This window comes from Chinchilla lanigera, unplaced genomic scaffold (assembly GCF_000276665.1).
Source record: "Chinchilla lanigera isolate Chin_1 unplaced genomic scaffold, ChiLan1.0 scaffold00048, whole genome shotgun sequence".
In the NCBI taxonomy this organism is placed as follows: Eukaryota; Metazoa; Chordata; class Mammalia; order Rodentia; family Chinchillidae; genus Chinchilla; species Chinchilla lanigera.
In genome coordinates, this window is record NW_004955449.1 from 3042585 (window position 1) to 3064460 (window position 21876).

At 35.4% G+C, this 21876-nt stretch overlaps 1 protein-coding gene across 2 annotated transcripts in view; it reads right to left on the reverse strand.

Moving 5' to 3' along the window:
* The window catches only part of Hat1 (histone acetyltransferase 1), a 44255-nt gene that overhangs the window by 16391 nt on the left and 5988 nt on the right, over positions 1–21876 (reverse strand). For both annotated transcript variants that reach the window (XM_013518735.1, XM_005393220.1), the window contains exons 3-8: positions 12458–12533; positions 9769–9889; positions 1955–2131; positions 1565–1686; positions 960–1064; positions 528–634 (exon numbers count right to left, since the gene is read on the reverse strand). In XM_013518735.1, coding sequence (XP_013374189.1) covers positions 528–634; positions 960–1064; positions 1565–1686; positions 1955–2131; positions 9769–9889; positions 12458–12533 — 708 coding nt within the window. The remainder of the gene's footprint in view (positions 1–527; positions 635–959; positions 1065–1564; positions 1687–1954; positions 2132–9768; positions 9890–12457; positions 12534–21876) is intronic.

The window sequence follows — 21876 nt, forward strand, 5'->3', positions numbered from 1 at the left end:
TATTTACCTTGATTTTTTCCAAAGGTATAAAAAATTCTGTCCCTACACAAAAAACAAGGGAGCACCCTCTAAATGATATATATAACTGCCAATTAAAAGTTATATTTTCAATGTGCTTATGCCTGACCAAGATTTCCCATGTTCAGTTCATGATCTTCAATTTGTTTAATTAAGCACTTTATAGTTACGGATGTAATCCAATCCCTACAAGACTTATGATCTAAAATGCAGCCTTAAAAGCCAGGTGTGGTGGTGCACGCCTGTTATTCCAGCACTTGGAAGGCTGAGGCAGGAGACATGCTGGGAGTTCAAAAGCCAGCCTGGGGCTACATAGTGAGTTCAAGGCCAGCTTAACCTACATAGTGAGACCCTGTCTCAAAAAAAAAAAAGTAACCTTAAGCAGTATTTGGACAGTCCCTAAAAGAGCACCCAAGAATGCTATTTAAAATAAAAGTTATTTTTGAAAAAAAAGAGAAAAAAGTGAGACATTATTAGAAGTTCTTTCAGTAACACTGAATTTTACACACCTGTAATATCAAGAACTGAAGGAGATGCAATGTAGTATCTATGAACTGTTTCAAGAAGCTGAGCACCATGGCCTTGACCTTGAAATGGAGTCAGTATCAGCATCTGACTGTAGTAAAGAAATTTTTTGAATTAAAACTTTGTAACATCTTGACCAGTTAAAAAATTGCAAAGCACTCTAGTATTATGGATATTTTAAAGTTTGTAATTTCTTTCCCATCAACCTTGAAGAAATCCAAAAATTATCAAGATACTCAAAATTGGTCTACTCTTCCACACTGTTTCAAAAGGAACAATGAAATAAATCAGTACATAGTCAATGAATAATGGTGATTTTTTTTAAACAAATCAACACTATAATAACAAGTATTGGAAACTTCAGCAGTTCCTTCTTCTGAAATAAAAGACAAGGCACGTGTTATACTGCCAATTACCTTACACGTGGCCGGGTTTTGTCTGGGTACACATAGTAATTATAGACTGTCATGTAGCCTACGGTCGCAAAGAGCGTAGCTCCATCCTTATTATACTTCTCAAATCTGCAGATAAAACAGAAAGCCAAGCAGGTCAATTACAGTCGCGCTCCCATGCAGTGTCCATTTTCTTTTCCATTCTCTGACTGAATTTTCAGTGTCAGCAAGCTACTCTGTGAGGGCCCAATGGGTACACCTGCTATGTTCTGAATGTACAATTCACTTAATTGGTGTGCAGCAACTTGGATAAATCAGACCTCTTTACATCACTTCAGTGCACTTGCCTATTATAAAGATGAATAGGTGGCAAGTAAAAGAAAACACAGGCAAAGCTCATTTTACTGTTTAAGCCTACATTCAAGGCCCTAACGGACAACAGCATTGAATTCAGCTCTATTCTCAAGGTCTCCTAAAGCATAATGAAGGAAAACTCAAGCCTCATAAACAATAGTTTTTCTTTCCTGGGAAAAATATCATTATACTGTCCCAATAATTGGGCTGCCACAATTAAAATGCTGGCTTTGTGAAGGTAATAAGGTCTACTGTTGCTTTAGAACTGTACTTACACTAGAAAGTAGTGCCATCTTTCATCATCCACGTCAATAAAGCTAGCAGTTTCAATAAACCACATCAAAAAGGTCTGAAGCCTTTCATGATATTCTCGAAAGCCTCTACATGTCATGTCAGCCTAGGGAAAAAGCCAGGAAAAGTCAGGTGAAACTCATCACAGAGGTAAGTGGAAGTCTGCAGAACACAAAACTATCCTGTGGGAAAATGTTTAGAAGTCTCAGATTAAATATGTACACACACACACACACAAAATGGATGTTTTTAATGCCAATAAAAAACTTGTTTCCTAAAGCTACAGTAAATCACTGAAAATAACAATGAAATTGCATACATGTTTCAGACACATGGAGTGACTTTACCCAAGGAATATTTAGATTTATCTTTACCTTGTATATCTGAAAAGTAAAGTTTTCTCCTGTTGGGCTGAGAACTGAGTATGTATGGAGTAGAGTTCCAAATGGCTTGAAATCAACTTCCTTTTCCAGCAAAGAAAGAAAGTCATTTGTGTTTGTGCAAAATCCAGGTGGAATGATTTGTCTAATTTTGCCCTCCACATCATCTGCCTAAGGAATGGAGCATAAAGGACATAAAAAATTAGTAACAAATTTGGCTTTTAGTTGAGTATGTTTAATTTTCCAAAAAACAAAACCAACAAACATCATAAAACTTCAGCTCACAAACTAAAGAAATAAACACACAGTGAACCAAAGAAGGATTAGTTTCATATGCACAAACTACTACTGTCACACAAATCTCAGATGAGTATAATGCAACAATAGATTAGAAGAGACAGGTAGCCTATCACGTGCAACAATGGCAGTGCCACGAAATTTCTAACATCCTGTAGAAAATGCTGGTAACAACCTTTCATGACAATCTGAAATAGCTAAACAAAAGAGTGCTTATTATTTTATATGTATCAAACACAGCATATTATCTAAGACATGAAAAGATCACTAGCAGTAGTAAAGTAAGGTTACATCCTGACCAAATGAATGGCAACTACACAGTCAACAAATAGACAGCAACTCCCTCATATCCAAATTAGGATGGTAGTTTTTTAAATATCCTCACTTAGGAAATACACAAATTATATGAATGGATAGATTATTCACTCATCTTTATAATGTGACATAATTTTTATAGACCTGGATTTGTGGTAGTACAAAAGAGACAAGACTGGACAACAAAATTAAACTCAGAGATTAAAATTACCCTCATTAAATAACCTCAATGAATGTTAAAACTATCAGCTGAGCAGACTTCATAATCCTTTTCAGAACCCCAAAAGACCACTTGATTGAATACATTTACTACTTCTCTTTAACCATGAATATTTGATGAAGTCTCACAATAAAGTATTACTGCTTCTCACCAGGCAATAAAACTTAATGAATTGGTCTCAACTTAACAAAACCTTATCCCTCAATACAGTCCCTAAAAGCCTGACATTACATTCAACAAAATGAGCTTGCATTCTATTCAAACTTTTTCCTGAACAATAAAGCCAGGTTTTTACTTAATGGAGTTTGCCGTGAGTTCAGCTGTAATGTTTGTATTGTATCTATTTCCACAAGGACTGACACAAGAACACTTTGTGTTAACTTACTAAGCAGCTCTTTCATACCGTTTACATGCATGATGGGTATTAGTTCTAAACCAAGACCCTTGCTACTTAGCATTCAAAACAGGGAAATTAAGATGCTTAGGACAAAATACACTACAAAAGGCTAATACAACATGCTACTAATTCCTGTCCTTTCAACCATCTTTTAACTAAGTAGAAGCAATGCACCTGCAGATGAATAGCACTTATTATCATTCAGTTACATTTTCAGATACAGAACCAAGGATGGAGTTTATCACAAACAAGTTTTACTTTCAATGCTTTGGTACCACCAACATTTATATATAATTTGTTTATAGCTATAAAAATAGAGCTATTATTTAAAATATAGTTCTTTAACATTCTGCCCAATAGTTTATTTCTAGTATGTACATTAATCCTTGAATCCATCCACCCTCAAGATCAAACAAACTGGACTTGACAGAACTATTTTCTGCTTATTCTTAAAATATGCACTATTTGATAAGTACTTTTCCTTGACACAGCTATCTAATGTGAAAGGATCATCACACACATATTCTCAATAACTATATGAGTAAATTACTGTAAGGGATAGCTGCAAAATGTTTGCTAACAATTTAAATCCAAAGTAATTAATGGATAAAATAGTGTAATTGTAGTTTAGGTTTTAAAAATCCAAGAAAAAACTTTTATATAAAGGAGTTTATAATCTATCAATTTAAAGATCATTTCAAGATATATATAACCTATATAATTTTAACCTTTAATAACTTTCCTTATGTTCTGTCTTCTAAATAAGGCATTGCAAAACATGCTTAAGTCACTTTACCTATCTTGCAGCAAATCTACTTGAAAGATTTTTCAGAAACTATAAGCTTCCAGTGGTAGTTTTGGTGAAACGCAAAGCTCCCCAAAGATCTGCTCAACAAAGTTGGAAGAGAATATTTAACTTTATCTTTAAAGGATACTTATTCATTGTAACATATTAAAATATTTTTCTGTGGGGCAAGTCTGCATTTTATTTATGCAGAGAAAAAAGGCTAAGTTTAAAAGCAAGAATTCTGTTTATTTATATGTAAATATTCATAGATACAAATATATCTATTTACCTAAAACATGTAACAACTAGTTTTTCAAACCTAGAATTCAGAACTTTAGTCCAGCAAAGAAAAATGTTTATATTTCTCTATTAGATGGGATATATATATGGATAAGAATGTTTTAGGGAGCTCTTTTCTAAAGTATGTGTTTTACTTTGGTTAAATTTAAAGCATTCATTTTTCAGATTATTGGTCTGGTAATAAATTCATCACTACAGAAAAATCCCATCTAATCATTTTTAATTGAATGCAGAGTTAAAAACTAACTAAACCTTTTTAGTTCTAATGCTTATAGATAAAATTTTATATTGCATTTGTAAAGATCCCTGAAAAATTCCTTATTTTCAAGACCATCAGTCTAAACTTAAAATACAGAAAAAATAAGTAATGAAATGGAATAAAGAATTTAGAATACAATCTGATATTTTAATTAATAAAGATATCCCTCACAAATGTTTCCCTAACATTTGACCTTTTTTTAAAGGAAAGTTAGAAAATGAACCATTCCAGTTATAGTATTTTACAGTAAGTGGGTCATGATGCAATGTGTTTAGTTGCTATTCTCTCACTAGTCATTTCAAGTACCAGTGTTTTATGCTTTTTACACATGAAGATGTTCCACTGGAGCAATTTTTGTTTTCCTAATCATTGCATAAAGCAGTGTGTCTGAAAATAACTAGTAATGTTATAAATGTTTACACATGTATTTGACTGTCTAGGCTTCTTCAGAGGTTCATATTAAGTGGTCTAAACTTGTCTGTATGAGTTACTGAGGTTGCAACTAAAGGCATGTTAAGTAGGTAGAACACGCTGTTCTGGTCTTGGTTAAAGTAGCATAGGCTTAACATTACTGTAAATCTAAGAATACCTAAGATATGCTACCAAAAGAAAGCAAAGATGTTATCTAATATTAGCTCAATCTCATATTTTGATAATATTTAAACTTTAAATGTAGACATCTGAATTTTGTCAGAGCAATTTAAAATACGAACTTTTTAACTTTTCTACCAAAGACTGTATTTTTCCTTTTCTCAATCTAATTTTTTGTAAATAAGTTGGACTTTCCTATAAAGACAGTAAAGACTCCAGATTTGGAGGATAGGATACTGGGGAATAAATCCAGTGTTTTCACACTAAGCTATATCCCCAGCCCATATTTTAATTTTGAAGTCTCATTAAATTCCCTAGCCTGGATTTGAACTTGCCATCCTCCTTCCTTAGCATGCCAGAGTTCTGGGATTACAGGCGCGCACCATCACACCCAGTTCCAGAAAAACTTCTAAGTCTTCTGTCATTTACAGTACTGTCAAATTCAACCCACATTAGTGGAAGACAAAGATAAAATGATTCAAATTCATAGATAATATAAACCAACCTATATATATATTTCAACTTTCTCTACCAAACCTTTCTCAGAAATGCTAGCAATTAGCAAGACTGAACAATTTCAGTTGCATACCCCTTCACAAAAAAAATCAATAAAATCACCGCCAAGAGAAGACAGAGGGTATTAATAAAAGCAAAAGTCAGGAACAACCAAAGGTGAACAAATTAACAGTGTCTGAATAAGCAAAACTGTTTTATTTGTAAAATTCAGAAGAGATTTTACAGACATCTCCATTGTGACAAAAGGATTTCAGATGTAACTGGAGTACTCAGCTTGGAAACAAAAAAAAAATGGACGATGAAAGATGAATGTAACTATAAAAGTACAAGCAAATTAACTTTTAAGCAGATTTCTGTGGCAACTCACCTCCTAAAAGGGTGTTTTTCATACTCAAAAATTATGGTAACAGTCTCAAACCTAGTAACATCTAGAACAGATTTCTTGATATTTTCCCCCACTTAAACCTACATCTCAAATCTTCCCTATATCAGGTAACACTACTACTGCTTAGGCAATGGGGTTCTTGTTTCCCTCATCCATCACACCCAATTCAACAGCAAATCCTTAGGGCTGGGGATTTAGCTCAGTGGCACAGTGCCTGCCTGGCAAGCACAAGGTCGTGAGTTTGATTCCCGGTACTGGAAAAAAAAAAAAAAAAACAAAAAAAAAAACAACAGCAAATCCTACTAGCTCTACCTCCAAATAATCTCAGTCTGACAACTAATCCAGTGTCATCTCCTCCACACTGCAATATTCTGTTCTCCCTTCTTTCACTCTTGCCCCATGCAGTGTGATCTCTGCATAGCAGTCAGAATCATCTTTTTTAAATGTCAGTTACATTGTATCATTCCTAAAAGCTCTGAAGGCTACTAACTACTCTTACCTCTTACAAACACCTTATGGTAGCATAGAAGACTCTACACCATTGAGCTTTGTCAACCCTTTCAATCATCCCAGCAAAATGCTTCTCTATAACACTACCTAAATTTAATTTGCTTATTTACTAGCTGTTTACTCACTGTTTGTCTCCGCTAGAACTTAAATTTGATAAGAGCATAACGTGGTCTCGGCCTTGTATTCCTGGCACCAAGGCACTGTGGAATGAACACTCACCGCAAACTGAGATGGAAGAGCCAAGCCCATTACCTCTACATCCACAATCCCTTCCTTTTTGCATAAAGAAAAAAATTTTTGCTTGAACAAAGAAGTAACCCTACAGAAACACTATAAAAGATTGATTCTTTACATCTAGCATAGTACTTCTTATGGAAAAACCTGCTTTTTAGGAATAGAACAATTAGAAGCCAATGCAAATACCTAGCTATTTTCATAGCACATAGTATTTGATTTATCAATAATTAAGTCAACAGTTCCTTTGGAAGAAATCAATTTAGTACTACCAGCTTCAACTTAAAAAAAATACCTCAAACAGTGAATTTTGTACAGCACAAGGAAAAACACTACCTGCATTTTTTATAAAAATATTTAGCTGGAAGCCAGGTATGCTGGCACATACTTATGATCTGAGCACTTGAAAGGCTGAGGGAGGAGGATTGCCATAATTTCAAGGCCAGACTGGGTCTATATAGTGAGTTCAAAGCCAGCCTAAATGACATAGCAAGACATACTATCTTTTCAAAAAGTAAAAAAAAAAAAAAAAAAATCTAACTGTGCTTGGGTCTGGAGAATTTAATAATATAATGAGAAAATTTGATTATGGAAACGGTCCATTTTAACAAATTCGTGTTAATACTACTTTAGGTCTTTTCAAGCACCCTATTCCCACAAATATTGTACAGTATTACTCAGAATCACTTTCATATCTGCACAATTTTGGAGGTTCACCAACCTATCTTCATTTGATTCTATTAGTTCAACTAGAATTTGCATTTTGACTCTCAAAGCCCTTATGCGTTACTGTGTTAAAATCATGAGGGCTGCACCATCAGACAGAGGTCTTCCACAGAACCTCCCAGAGCCCTTTACTTAGCTTGTGCTTAATAGTGAAGCTCCATGAATATCATGCCTCATCTCTTCCACATAAACCAGATGTTATCCTGCCATACGCTTGGGTTTCTTTCCAGAACACTTTCCTGACAGTTAATCTCCCATTTTTGGCACCTTCAATCTGAATGAGCTGAGAATTTCTCAAGTCAAATCCTGGATCCGTTGACTTAACAGTTCTTCTTTCAATTTACCTTTTTATATTTTACTTATTTGCAGGCAGAAACCAGACCAAACTTTCAAACTCTGCCTGAAATATCCTGAGCTAAATACCAGAGCTCAGTGCTTACCAATTCTTCTTTCCTCATAACTGCAGGACACAATCTGGCTAGACTTTCTGCCATTGTATAACAAGGCTCCCCTTTTCTCCAGTTTCCAACCACAGTCTTCATTTTCTTCTGAACATTCACTGAGATGCCTTTAAAGGTCACCTTTCTACCCAAAATCATGTTTACAATAATGCATTCTCTACAATAACCGAGGTTTTCTTTCTCACACTTCTAACTTTATTCTAAGCCTCACCTAGCAGTGCATTTGATGTCTGTATTTCTACCTATAGTCTATTCCAGTTAATATGTTTTTCCAAAAGCCTCTACTCACTTGCAAAGTTACCTCTACATTTTTAATTATTACAGCAGCACTCCACTTCCTGGTACAAAAATCTCTATTAGTTTCCTGTACCTGCTATAATGAAGTCCCACAAATATGTTAGCTTACAACAGACATTTATTCTTTGTCTGGAGGCAAAGTCTAAAGTCTGTATTACTGGGCCATTATCAAAGGGCCACACTCCCTCTGGAAGCTCTAGATGAGAATCCCTTCCTTATCTCTTTCAGCTTCTCAATAGCTAAGTATCCTTTGGTGGCCACATCATTCTGCCTGTGTGGGAACACTGCACTGTCTTTGTCACCACATCTCCTTTTGCCTCCCTCTCTTTGATAAGGACATAGATGGTTGCATTTAGGCCTCACCCAGACATTCCTAACTAGGTCACACTTGCAAAATGTTTGTTTTTTTTTTCCCCATAGAAGGCAACATCCATAAGTTCCACAGATTAGGACATGGCTATCTTTGGGAGTAGGGGGTATTATTAAGCCTACCACAGAAGTATACTTTTTAATATCTTTCTTTACCTTAACCTCCTTTTGAAAACATTATTTCAATTTTTTGTTTTGTTTTGTTTTGTTTTGTTTGAGATAGGGTCTTGCTATGTAGTTCAGGCTGGTCTTGAACTCGCAGCAATCCTCCCGCTTCAGCGTCCCAAGTGCTGGGATCACAGGTATTCAACAGTTTTATAATGTAATCACCTTGATTATCTATGTTCATAAAGGAATATATAAGCAAAATTTGTAAGATTAGAAATGCAGTGAGAAATTAAATATTCTATACAAAAGTAAAAGTAGAAATTTAGCTATTTTCATTTATCTTTGATTTATAGGAAAAAATGTTAATTTCCATGTTTATAATAAAGACAAAAGTTGGGCCAGGCAAGGCAGTACACAATTTTAATCCAAAGTTGTCAAGAGGCTGAGGCAGGAGGATTGCAAGTTGAGATTTAAGGTCAGTCTGGAGTAGTCAGCAATAATCTGTCTCAAAATTCAAAAAAATAAAAAGGTTGGTGATACAGCTTAGTGGTAGGGCACCTCTGGGTTTAATCCCTAGTACCACCAGAAAAAAAGAAGTCATTTTTACAAAGAAGGTCCACCTAGGAAACAAAGAAGCTAAAGATCACGATCACAGGGTTAACTGAAATGATAGGGAGATAAATATCTCAGTGACTAAAAATTAATTATGGACCGGGGATATAGCTCAGTAGCATAAGTGCATGCCTTGCAAGTGCAAGGTCCTGAGTTTGATTCCCGGTACCAAAAACAAACAAACAAACAAACAACATATAAAAATTAATTATGGTGATTTTTTTTTTTTGGTACCGGGAATCGAACTCAGGACATTGTGCTTGCCAGGCAGGCACTTGTGCCACTGAGCTATATCCCCGGACCTTTAATTATGTGATTTTTAAAACTACTGTATTACAGAGTCTCTTCTTCCTCAAACATTTAAATTTAAAAACCTGTCTGAAATTCAACTGGAAAACAAAAATAAGTGTATTTCTGTTCTTACCTCCACACAGTCAAAGTTCTCATCAACTTTAGATGCATATTCAACACGGAACATTGTTGACAGGCTACCAGCAATATAGTATAACAGGATCTTCAGACCCTTGTAACCAAAAGCAGTTTCACTGAAAAAAGGCAGGGAAAGGGAAATGAATTTTTGCCACGTCATTAAACAGTATTAACTGTACATTTAAACAAACAACTTGGTGGATAATTTTAAGATTGTAAGCTGTATTTATTTAATAATTAAACATCTGCAATTAAACTATGCCTTAGTTTCATCTATAAAGTAGAATAATAGAATCTAACTCAGAAATGTTGCTTGGATTAAATGAATAAATTAATAAACATAAATCACTTACAATAGTGACTAGCACATTGTGTAAATAATAAATGTTTGCCTTTATTGCAACTGAGCCTGCTGTAACTGCTATCCCCACAAAGCACTTCAAATGAGACAAATGGCAATAAAGCAGAACCTGACTAGGGAAGCAGGCAAGACCTAACCTTGGATCAGTCTTTTCAAATTATCACTTGCTTCTATCACTAACATCCACAGCTGCCAAAAGCAGTGAAAACACCCATCTAAGTACACATAAACCCTTCTATGAACAGAGAACAGATCTGGAGCTGCTTATTTTTCCTTTACGCTTGCTGCTATCATAAATCCTGGTCATTTCATTTTCCAGCTTACAAAGAGTCTTCTAAAAAGTGAAGGAAAAAAAGTGAATGTTAAAATACCCAGAATAGGTAAGTCTACATAGATACAAAGCAGTAACTGCCTGTTACGGGCAAGAGCCAGAGTTGATTGTAGTGATGGTCACGCACAATGTAATTATATCTCAAAAAACTTGTTTTTGTGATCACTTAATTTACTGATTGGTTGACTACAGTACTGAGAATTGAACCCAGGCCCTTTGTACTGAGTTGTATCCCCAACCCTCTTTATTTGTTTTTACTCTAAGACAGAGCCTTGCTAAGTCGTTCAGGCAAGACTCGACCTTGCAATCCTCTTGTCCGAGTCTCCTCCTGATTACTTTAAAAAATGACTTCTAGCTGGGCATGATAGCACATGCCAGTAACCTCAGCACTTGGGTAAAACGGCAGGATATTTTTCAGTCTCAGATTATCTCCCTATAGATTACTTATAAATTGCAGAGGGAAAAAATATTAACTTTATAGTGAAGAAATCTGGCAGACTCCTCCAAACCAAGTGACTCAAGTTAACTAACAATGGAACAAACTGACTTTGTGGTCTTCCTATTATGACACTGAGAACAATGCCATTTATGTGGCAGCACTGAAAAATACACATTACCTGAATTCATAAGAAACTAATCTAAAATAAGTGTTCTGCAAAACCCACTCCACAAAAATGCCCATCATAAAAACAAAGGCTAAGGAACTGTTTCAGACGAAAGGAAAATGAAGAAATGTAACAACTAAATGCAACGTGATTCTAGATTGGATCCAAGATGCAGAAAAACTGCTATGAAAGAATTACTAGAAACCAACACGCAAAATCTGAAACATTAGAAGTAGTATTGTATCAGAGTTAAATTTCCTAATTTTGATCAATCTAACATGGTTATCGTCCTTGTTTTTAGGATATGTACATGCTGAAGAATTTGGGGGTAAGAGATTTTGCAACTTACTCTCAACTGGTTCAACAACAAAATAAAAATATATTTATGTAAGAAGCGAAAATGATTGCTAAATGTGGCTGTATATGCCTGTAATCCCAGCGACCTGGGAGAGTGAGGCAGAATTGCAAATTCAAGGTCAGTGTGGGCAACTACTGACTTACGTGAGACTTCATCTCAAAGTAAAAACTTAAAAAATGAATGGAGATATAACTCATGGTGAATGCACTAGATTAACTTCCCAGTGTCACAAAGAAAAAAAGGGAAAATGATTACAGAAAATGTGGCTAAAAGTTAAAGATGAATGTAAAGGGTAAAAGATACACAGTGTTTACTGTATATTCTTGCAACTTTCTGTAAATCTGAACTTTTTAAAATCAAAAATCAAAAAAAGAAAATGGTAAATGACTAATAATGTAGTGAAGGTGATAGAAAATCGAAGAATGCACTGAATACCCTAGGACTTATTTTTAAAGTTACTTCTATGGGGCTGGGGATTTAGTTTGGCGGCAAAGCGCCTGCCTGGCAAGTGCAAGGTTGTGAGTTCGATTCCCGGTACCAGAAAATGCCCCCCCCAAAATAAAGTTACTCTAAAAATAAATTTCTCTAACTGCTTATTTAATAATATAATAACAACTGGAGCTTTGTAGCTTTGGAAGAATAAGTATATGCTATACCAAAAGTAGTAAACAAAGAAGGAAGAAAAAACAAAATCAAAAAGTAGTAGTGATATAAGTATGAGCTCTGGAATTAGGTTGACTGAATCTGAACTCCAGCCATTTATATCTCTTTATGCGATTACACAGTACCACTGATGTACAAAGTAACAAATTCAGTAATACTAACATGGTTAATACTCCTATGAGAATTAAACACGATAATGTGTTTGTAATACTAAACTACAGACAAGTGTCTCAATGTAAAAAATACTATTCTAACTTTATATTTTAAATAAAGTACATGAAAAATAATAACAAAAATAAAATCTGACTTCCAAACCTTAAAGAAAAAGAATGGAATTTTGTTGTGTTTTGCCACACTGTTACTTACTCATCCCCAAAGAGTTGATGGGTATATTCAGGAAAGAAAGTTCTAATGTCATTCTCAAGATCTTCAGGAAAACGAACTGTTCAAAAGAATAAAAATTATATTAAAGATATTTCCAAAATTTTACTACAATTAGAATACAACCAACATTTTTCTTACATAAAATGTCACTTTTCCATTATAATTTACAGTGCATTTTCATATAAGTGAACAGTGAAAATCAGAACATTATTTTATTTTATTTTTTTTTTGGTTTTTCTCCGGTACCAGGAACCGAACTCATGACCTTGCGCTTGCCAGGCAGGCGCTTTGCCGCTGAGCTAAATCCCCAGTCCCAGAACATTATTTTAAAGCTTCAACATCAAAATCCTACTTACTCTTAAGAATTAGAAGAGTAGATATGACAGAGATATCTGATTTTTTCTTAAGTTTACATACATTATAAAGAGTAAAAGGAAAAACAAAAAGGTACTGAGATAAGAAAAACACCACCATCTAGGAAATGAAAACAGAATGCTGTACGAAATACTCTGAGCAAAAGAATAACCTCAGTTTGACGAAGCTCTTATCACATCATGCTTTTTAACTGCAAAAGGACATTTACATTGTTCCTAACTGCTTTTTTTCCCTATTAAAAATAATGTTGCATGAGCTGGGGCTACAGTTCGCTGGCAGGGTGCTTGAGTGAGGCACTGGGTTTGATCCCTAGCACTGAAAAACAGGCAATCAATGCTGCAATGACCTCCTTTTTTACGTTACTGTACCTTCACAAGTATATACAAAGGGGAAGTAAAAAAATAAGAGTACTGAATTATTTTTATGAATACTGCTTAAGTATCCTCTATACATATCATAACAGTTTACCTGCCCACTAGCAGCTATATAAACTCTTTTGTTTCCAACAGCCTCAAGAATATTCCCGTACCCTCAGTTTTAATTTCTACCAATCTAAGATAGAAACAGTATCTTTTAAAATTTGTATTGCTAAATAAAAAAATAAAAAAATAAAATTTGTATTGCTTATTGTAAGTACTACTACTGTATTAGTGGACATTTTCTCACAGTATCTTATGAAAAAAAACTACCAAAAAGTGCTTAAGCAACTGAACAATGAAAAGATAAGCTACAAGTGAAAAACTTCTAAGTCTTTACAGTCTTTACAAGTCTTTCTAAGTCTTCTAAGTCTTTACAGTCAGTCATTCACCAGATGAAAAAGCAGATTATTAATTTAGAGAAGTACCTGTACAACTATCTTTTCACTGTAAAGACCTCGTAATCATCACCCTTACAAGTGATGTAACTTAATACCACTCACAGTGGGACAGACCAGCCTCACGTGCCTCCTTATTTGATGCAATACGAAGCACACAGCATCACCTACAAAGTTTTCTTATCAAAAATGCTTATCCTACATAATCAAGTTTTTTATCTTTCAATTTATAGGAAATACAGAGGATAGAGAAACAAGTTAAGTAACACCAGAGGAAATGGACAATGTAGGTCTGTCTCCTAATTTTATGCAATGACTTTACTCATCCAAGTAAGTTAGTGGCTGGAAGCGGGGCACTGGAGGTGGAGGGAAGGGACTTTCTAGATTAAAAGAGATTAAAGAAACATTACAACCAAATACACCACATGGGGAGTATAGGCTGAGGCAGGAGGACTGAAAGTAACATCCTAGCGTGCACAACTTAGTGACTCAACAAGACTGCCTCAAAATTAAAAATAAAAATGGCTAGTTATGTAGCTTAGTATAAAGGCCTTGTGTTAAATCCAGTACTGAAAAAGGTGATATACCTATAGTTGTAATTATTTCTACAACTGGCCTTCTTCAACTGCCTCTGTCATTGAAATTAACGAGGTTTACCATTTTCTCCATGAAATCTGGCCCACAGAAAACAGAAACTTAAAGTTGGTAAGCAGTGAGTGCAGGCCTAAATCAACCTAACACATATACATGAGAATATGCACCAAGTGCAAACTTTCTTCTAGGTATCAGAAACATTAAATCTTTTCAAAGTCTTTACATTTAGTTTTGGCAGTAAAGCAAGCAAGCAAACAAGCAGCTCCCAATGTCAAATAGAAAAATGATTAAAAATTATAGTAAACACAAAAAAATGCAAATCATTAAGCATCCTGTTTGTGAAGAACACCTGATGACAGAAAAATGTTCACAATGCACAAGTTAGGTGAAAATATGATACAGTAACAGCAATTTTGTAAAAAGAATATAATGAATATACAATTAAAATACTAAAAGGAAACACTAAATTATAATACAGCGTTAACGCGATGAATTATAAGTTACTTTCATTACTCTCTTGTACTTCCAAAAATATGTGCAAATGTGTTACTCCAATGGGCAGGAAATAGGCAATAAGAGAAACTAAAGAGCTGGGAATGGTGGTACACGCCTGAAATCCCACCACTTGGTAGGCTGAGGCAGGAGAATCCCCATGAGTTGTATACCACCCTAGATAACACACTGAGTTTAAGGCCAGCTGAAACTATACAGTAAGACCTTGTCTCAAAAAACGGTAAGGAAGGAAAGAAACAAGGAAGGGAGGAGAAAGTGTGAGAGAGAGAGAGAGAAGGAAGGAAAGACAGAGAAAGAAATAAGTTCAAGTAAGTAGTAAGCTTTCGTTCCAGGAAAATCTGCATCACTCACATTTTTGGAGGAAAACAGAAGCTCAGAGCCTGGAATACAAAATGATACCTACTGCTATATAGACCGTAAGGCTTGCAATGAATCCTCTTTGGAACATATGTCCTATTGTTTCTATGCCTATACATATAGTTCTTATACAACCTAGTTCTCAATCACTTCTAGAGTCTTTGGAGAGACAAAATTCATTTAAAAAAAAAAAAAAAAAAGATACAGTCTATATGCCGTATTATCCAAAAACAAAATTAAGAAATCACCAAAGTACATTAATTTAATTAATTTTAAAAGTCTAATGACTACTTAAAAATTTAACAGAGACCCAGTCTGTTGACAGGTGTTCATAATGTATACATAAATAGATTCCAACCTTTAAGGAGCTTCAGAGTTTTGTCCACACATTCCCATAGTATCTAGCTGTACTCCAGATGACAGCTCAATTTCTTTATAATCTAATGTTCTTTAAATAAATGAAATAGTAGTATTTTGGCAACACATTGTCTCCTGACTATAGAAACTGAAAAGTTTGTTTAAAAATATATGGGTGGCCTCAGTGTGCTGGCAACATTCCCCATCCACATCACTAACTTGCAGTATCAGCAGTCTCAATATTACAACATACTTTGGAGATACCCTAATTAATCCCATTATACTCTTCACTAAATTCAGTCAAATCCCTTATTATTACCTGGATTCTCATCCAATACCCCAATGTAAAACTACCAGTCTCATGCTATTTCCCACTCTTTCCCCAACTCCTTGTGACTGTGAAATTAACAAATCATTTATCACCAAAATTCTCCATATCCTAAACCTCCTCATTTTAAGTTCTCCACACTTTCTCTCTGCTCTTAACAGTTCCTTAACTCATATGGCTCTCCCCACAGGACACTACTTCTCTTCCAGTCCTCTCAGGTAGTGGCTGCTTTCTCTCCCAAACTTTCATGCTGCTAGAATAGAGTATCCTCCCAGCTTTCCACTGCTGGTTTTGGATCGTCTCCCTAAAAATAAACAGCATTGGTGCTCATGCTTCATTTCTCTACTTCAGCTCTTGGTTATCACCTTTTCTGACTTAAATCTTGTTAACTTCAAAATTAATGAGAATTAATCCTCCAATTTCACCTCTCAGTTCTTTGATCCCTCTTTGTAAAATCCTGTTTTTTTGCAGCTTATCCATTCATTCCCATGACATGCCCTAGCTCTCACTTATCATCATCTACAACTGTACTTCCTTAATCTCTATTTCAAATACTGTACAATCTTACCATCACCTTTTATCTTCCTGCTGCACTCCCTGATACTCCAATTCTAACACTTCTTCCACACCATCCAGACTTAAAATGAACTGATTCAAAAAAATTTCACAATCCCTCCCCTTCTTCATATGCTCACTCTCCTCCCTTTTCAGTGTAGAATCCCATGGCTCATCAATACTATCACTCCCTCATAAACATCCTCAGGTTTTTTGCCCTTGCCTTATCATAGCAGCCTGATAAAACCCTAATCTTAATTAAATCTGACTGTAGGCCACTATCTGCTGCACCCTGTATGAAGATATAGCTGTGCTCACCTTATATTCCTGAGTACTAACATGAAGTGGGTACTCATTGATAATCACAACACAGCCCTTAAGTCTACTTACCTTTCCCATTCACCGAGATGACTGTTTCCTCAAACTTCTAACACCTACAATCACACTTGCAACAGAGTACAGTATTCATAAGAAAACCTATACAGATATAGGTGCCGCCTTTACATTTCATTGTAGCCCTTCTTGTATATTCTCTTTCCTTGTTAAGATAGAACTTTCCCATGTTCCTACTTAAGGTTAATTCACTGATGAATACAATTTATTTTACCCCCTTACATTCTTCAGGATATCAACTCCACAAATATTCTTTCTCTCTAGTATTTTTCCCTTCTGTGATAGGTCATGAATATCAATGTATAAACACGCTATTATTTCTCCCATGTTAAAAAAAAATTCTCACTGCTGTATTAACATATGACAAAGTAGACATCAATATGAGGCAAGAAAACTGGGTGTAGTGGTGCACACCTATAATCTCACCCACCACTTGCAAGGCTGAGGCAGGAGGATTGCCACAAATTCAAGGGCACTCTGGGCTACATAGTGAGTTTAAGTCTGGCCTGAACTACACAGTGAAACTTATCTCAAAAAAAAAAAAAAAAAAAAAAGAGGCAAGAAGAGGAGCTAAAGAGGGGACAAAGATAAAGACTCTGTATTACCAGATCTAAAGAAGGAACATTTTATGATGAGCAGAATCAATTCATTAACAAGATACAAGAAGTGTAAATCTCAGAGCTGGAGATGTTGCTCAGAAATAGAAAATTTACCTAGCATATGTGAGGCTCTGCACTGGACCTCAGATCTCAACATTAATTAAAAAAAAAAAAAAAGAGAGAAGAAAGAAAAAAGGAAAGGGGAGCAGAGGGGAGGAACAAGGGGTAAATTTGAATGAAACGCTTGTAAGACTGAAAGCTTCAAGCATCTACAGAACTAAGAAGATATACCATGTCCACAGATAAAAAGATTCAATACTGTTTTTTATTTTTTTTCTGAGACAGGGTCTCACTATGCAGTCAGGCTGGCCTTGAGTTCACTTTGTAGCTCCAGCTGGTCTCGAACTCACAACAATCCTCCTGCCTCAGCCTCCTGAGTGCTGGGATTACAGGTGTGTGCCACCACGCCTGGCAATATTATTTTTTAGAAGATTCAATATTATTACTGAATACAGAATTACTGTTGAATATTATCGAATATAGAATTGACTATATTATTAAATACAGAATATTGAATATACAATATAGAATCTTCTAGATTCTATCTTACAGATTCAACGTAATCTCAATCAATCCAGGGCTTTTTAAGTAGAAACCAACTAGCTCATCGTAAACCACATGGAAATTAAGAATAACTAAAAGGGGAGATGGACAGATGTGTAAGCATCATATCATCTCCCTAGTGTGAGAAGCTGAAAGAGTAAATAAGATTCAAAATGTACAATAAATACCGTAAAATGGGAAGAAACTTTAAAAGGAAAAAGAAATTGGGATGGGGGAATGGAGAAAAGAAGGGAAAAGCAAAAATATATGTATATCTATCTATATAAATAGATAGATACATATATACATAAGATAGTTAATTCTAAATACTAATTTCTCTTAGTTCACTAAAAAGAAAGGTTTGTGCTAATATTGTTTGGGCAATTAAATGCTGATATCTACTACTCTGAGTAACTAATTTAAAGATAACATGCAATATATTAACCATTGTTACCCTCCTATTATCTTGCTTTGAAATTTTTTCCTCTTTAAAATTTAAAAAGAGGGGTGAGCAAAAAAAAAACCAAAAAAAAAACCACAACAATCTTGAAAAAAAGAGCAAAAGATGGAGGACTCACATGACAATTCATTATAAAACTATACTACATACACAATATGATATTGGTAAACAAACTGATGAATAATACACTAATATAGACGTAGACCAATACATACAAGGTTAATTTACTTTTGTTAAAGCACTGGAGCATTCATACATGTACACTTGAACAAAAGTCTACCCACCTGGAATAACAAACTGATACCCTTCCTTACACTGTTCATGAAAACAATGTGAGATGTATCATAGACCTAAATATAAAAAGCTAAAACTACAAAGCTTATAGAAAAAAACATGCAAGATTTTCATGATCTCCTTGGGGTAGACAAATATTCCAGACGGGAAGCAGAAAATGCTAATATAAATTTTATGGATTAATATATTGTAAAAAAAAAATTCATAAATTTAATTTCAACAAAATTAACAATTTTTGCTCATCAAAACATTGAGTTTAGAATAAGAAGAGACAGGCCTCAGACTGAGGAAAATATGAACAAAGGACTCATCCAGAATATAGGTTTAACACTCACAAATCACAACAAAAAGACAAAACTCTCCAATTTAAAAATGAAGAGAGAGAGGAAGACAGGAAAGTAGAAAGCCATGGCAATTACCAATGCCTACAGTTAGCTGTGTGCTCTGTCTCCTGAATCAGACACATTCATTCCAGCTCCCCAAAAGGCTGGATTTTCCCCTATGAGGATTTACAAGGCTTTGCTTTGGTTCTAGAACACAGGGACACAGTGTGGAAGCATGACCAAGAATAGGAAGAGAGGGGAGAGAAGAGGAGGGTAGGAGAGGGAGAAGGCAGGGAAGGAGAAAAGGGAGAGGGGAGAAGGAGCGGGGGAGAGGGGAGGAGAGGGGAAGAGAAGGGGGAAGAGGAGAGGAAGAGAACTGAACAAAGGAGTCTCAAAAGCAGATAGAGAAATGGTTAATAATCACATGAAAAAATTTTTCATAAGTCATCAGGGAAAGGTAAATTAAAATCACAAGATACCACTACATATCCACCAGGATGCCTAAGATTTTTTTTTCCCCGGTACTAGGAATCGAACTCACAACCTCATGTTTGCCAGGCAGATGCTGTGCCACTGAGCTACCTCCCCAGCCCCCAGGACGCCTAAGATTGTAAACACTGACAAAACTAAATGCTGCAAGAGTATAGGACAATGAAATTTCTAATATATTGTTGGGGAGAGTATAAAAGTACTTTGAAAATCAATTTGGCAAATATGAAATTAAACACACAACTACCTGTGACCCTCAAATTCACTCCTAAGAATCTATCCAGAATAAAATTGTACAGCCACAGAAGACTCCTACAAGAACATTTTTATCAGAGTTAAGCAGAAACTAGAAATAGCCCAAATATGTATTAGCTGGTGAACAATGATGTATCCAATAATGGAATAATATGCAGCCAAAAAAAGAAACAAACTGACAGTCAACAATACATCCGTGCCCAGGGTGGTGACACACATCTGTAATCCCAGCACTCAGAAGGCTGAGGTAAGACAATCACTGCAAGTTTGAGACTAGCCTGAACTACAAAATGAGCTCAAGGGCAGTCTGAACTACATAGTGAGACCCTGTCTCAAAAAGACAAAAAGAAAAAAAAAAGAAACCAATGTCCTCAAAAAACATTCTGCTAAATTAAAATAAGCCAGTCATAAGTATATATTTAAAGTTTTAGAACACAGCTGGAGGTGTAGCTCAGGGACAAAGCATGTAGTTACCATGCATGAGACCCCAGGTTCAATTCCCTGCAAAAGAGAGAGAGAGAGAACGAGAGGATCAAGAAAAAGAAAGAAAGAAAGAAAGAAAAAGACAGACAGACAGACAGACAGACAGACAAAGGAGGGCTGGACATGGTGGCGCACACCTGTAATCCCAGCACTCAGGAGGCTGAGGCAGAAGGATCCTTCCAAGTTCAAGACCGGCCTGGGCTACAAAGTGAGCTCAAGACCAGCCTGAACTGAACTGCATAGCGAGACCCTGTCTCAAAAGACAAAAAAAAAAAAAAAAAGAAAAAAGAAAAAAAGAAAAGGAAAAAGTCCTAGAATAAGCAAAACTAACATTGGTGAAGAAAATCACGACAGTCATCACCATGGCAGGAGTAAGGATTGAATGGGATTGAACAAAGTTCTATCTACTAAGATGGTCTGCTCTCATTAATATACGTAACATTAATAGCAATGAGCTCAACTAGCACTCAGACTTTAGCTGCAAAATACCACTTTGCACTTAAAAAAGCCCAAAGCTCCAAGGAAAAATTGACTGATTCTAGAGCTTAAGCAGAGATAACAGCGAGCCGAAACATCTAGTTCCAAGATAATCAAGCAAAGAATGAAATATTCAAATAATGAGAAATATGTAAAAGACACAAGCCACCCCAAAATGGGCTTCCACTAGCTAAGACAATGACAATTTGAGAACCAAGTAAATAACAGTAACAGGTTATAATCCATTACATAAAATAGGAAATAAAAGAATGGAAGGTAGATGAGAAACTGATATAGTGCAATTAAATCAGAGCACCACTTTTGGAATATTCCTCCAAAAGTTATGTTACCTGAAATAAACAATAAGCAAACACCATACAATCCTAAAGAGACATGATACAAAATAATTGGGCTATAATCTTTAAAAGTGTCTTGGTCATGAAAGTGAGGAATCCAAAAGAGACACCACAAACAAATGCAAGTCCCAAGTCAAATCTGAAGAATACCAAAGGCTGGCAAGTGAGCTGCTGCTTATCTAGACTTTCTACTTGGGGTGATAAAAGTTTTAGAAATAATGGCAATGATAGTACATTCACTGTATGCCACCTAATCGCACTTAAAAATTGGCAAAATGAAAGCTGAGCGTGGTGGCACATGCTTGTAATCCTAACACTGAGGATGCTGAGACAGGATGATCACGAATTCAAAACAGACTGGGCTACATAATTTGAAAAAATGAAAAACAGCATGCAGAGGGATGTGATGCATAACCATGATCCCAGCACTTTAGGGGCCCTGCCAAGAGGATCACAAAAGTCCAGCCTGGGAAATTAGCAAGATTTTGTCTCAAAAGGGGGAGGGAGGGTTAGAGATACAACTGAGAGCAAAATGTTCACGCCCCAGTATTGAGAAAAAAAAAAAAAAAAAAAAGAAGTGTTACTGGCATCCAGTGAGTAAAGACTAGAAATAGGACGTTAAGTATCATACAATACATGGGATAGCCGCTACAGCAGAAAAAAAATCTAACTCAAAATGCCAATAGTAAAGTTGAAAAACTGTCCTAGCATTTCAATTTCTATTTATATATGCTATCAAAACATAAGCAGATAAAGGTATATAAATGGATACAAAC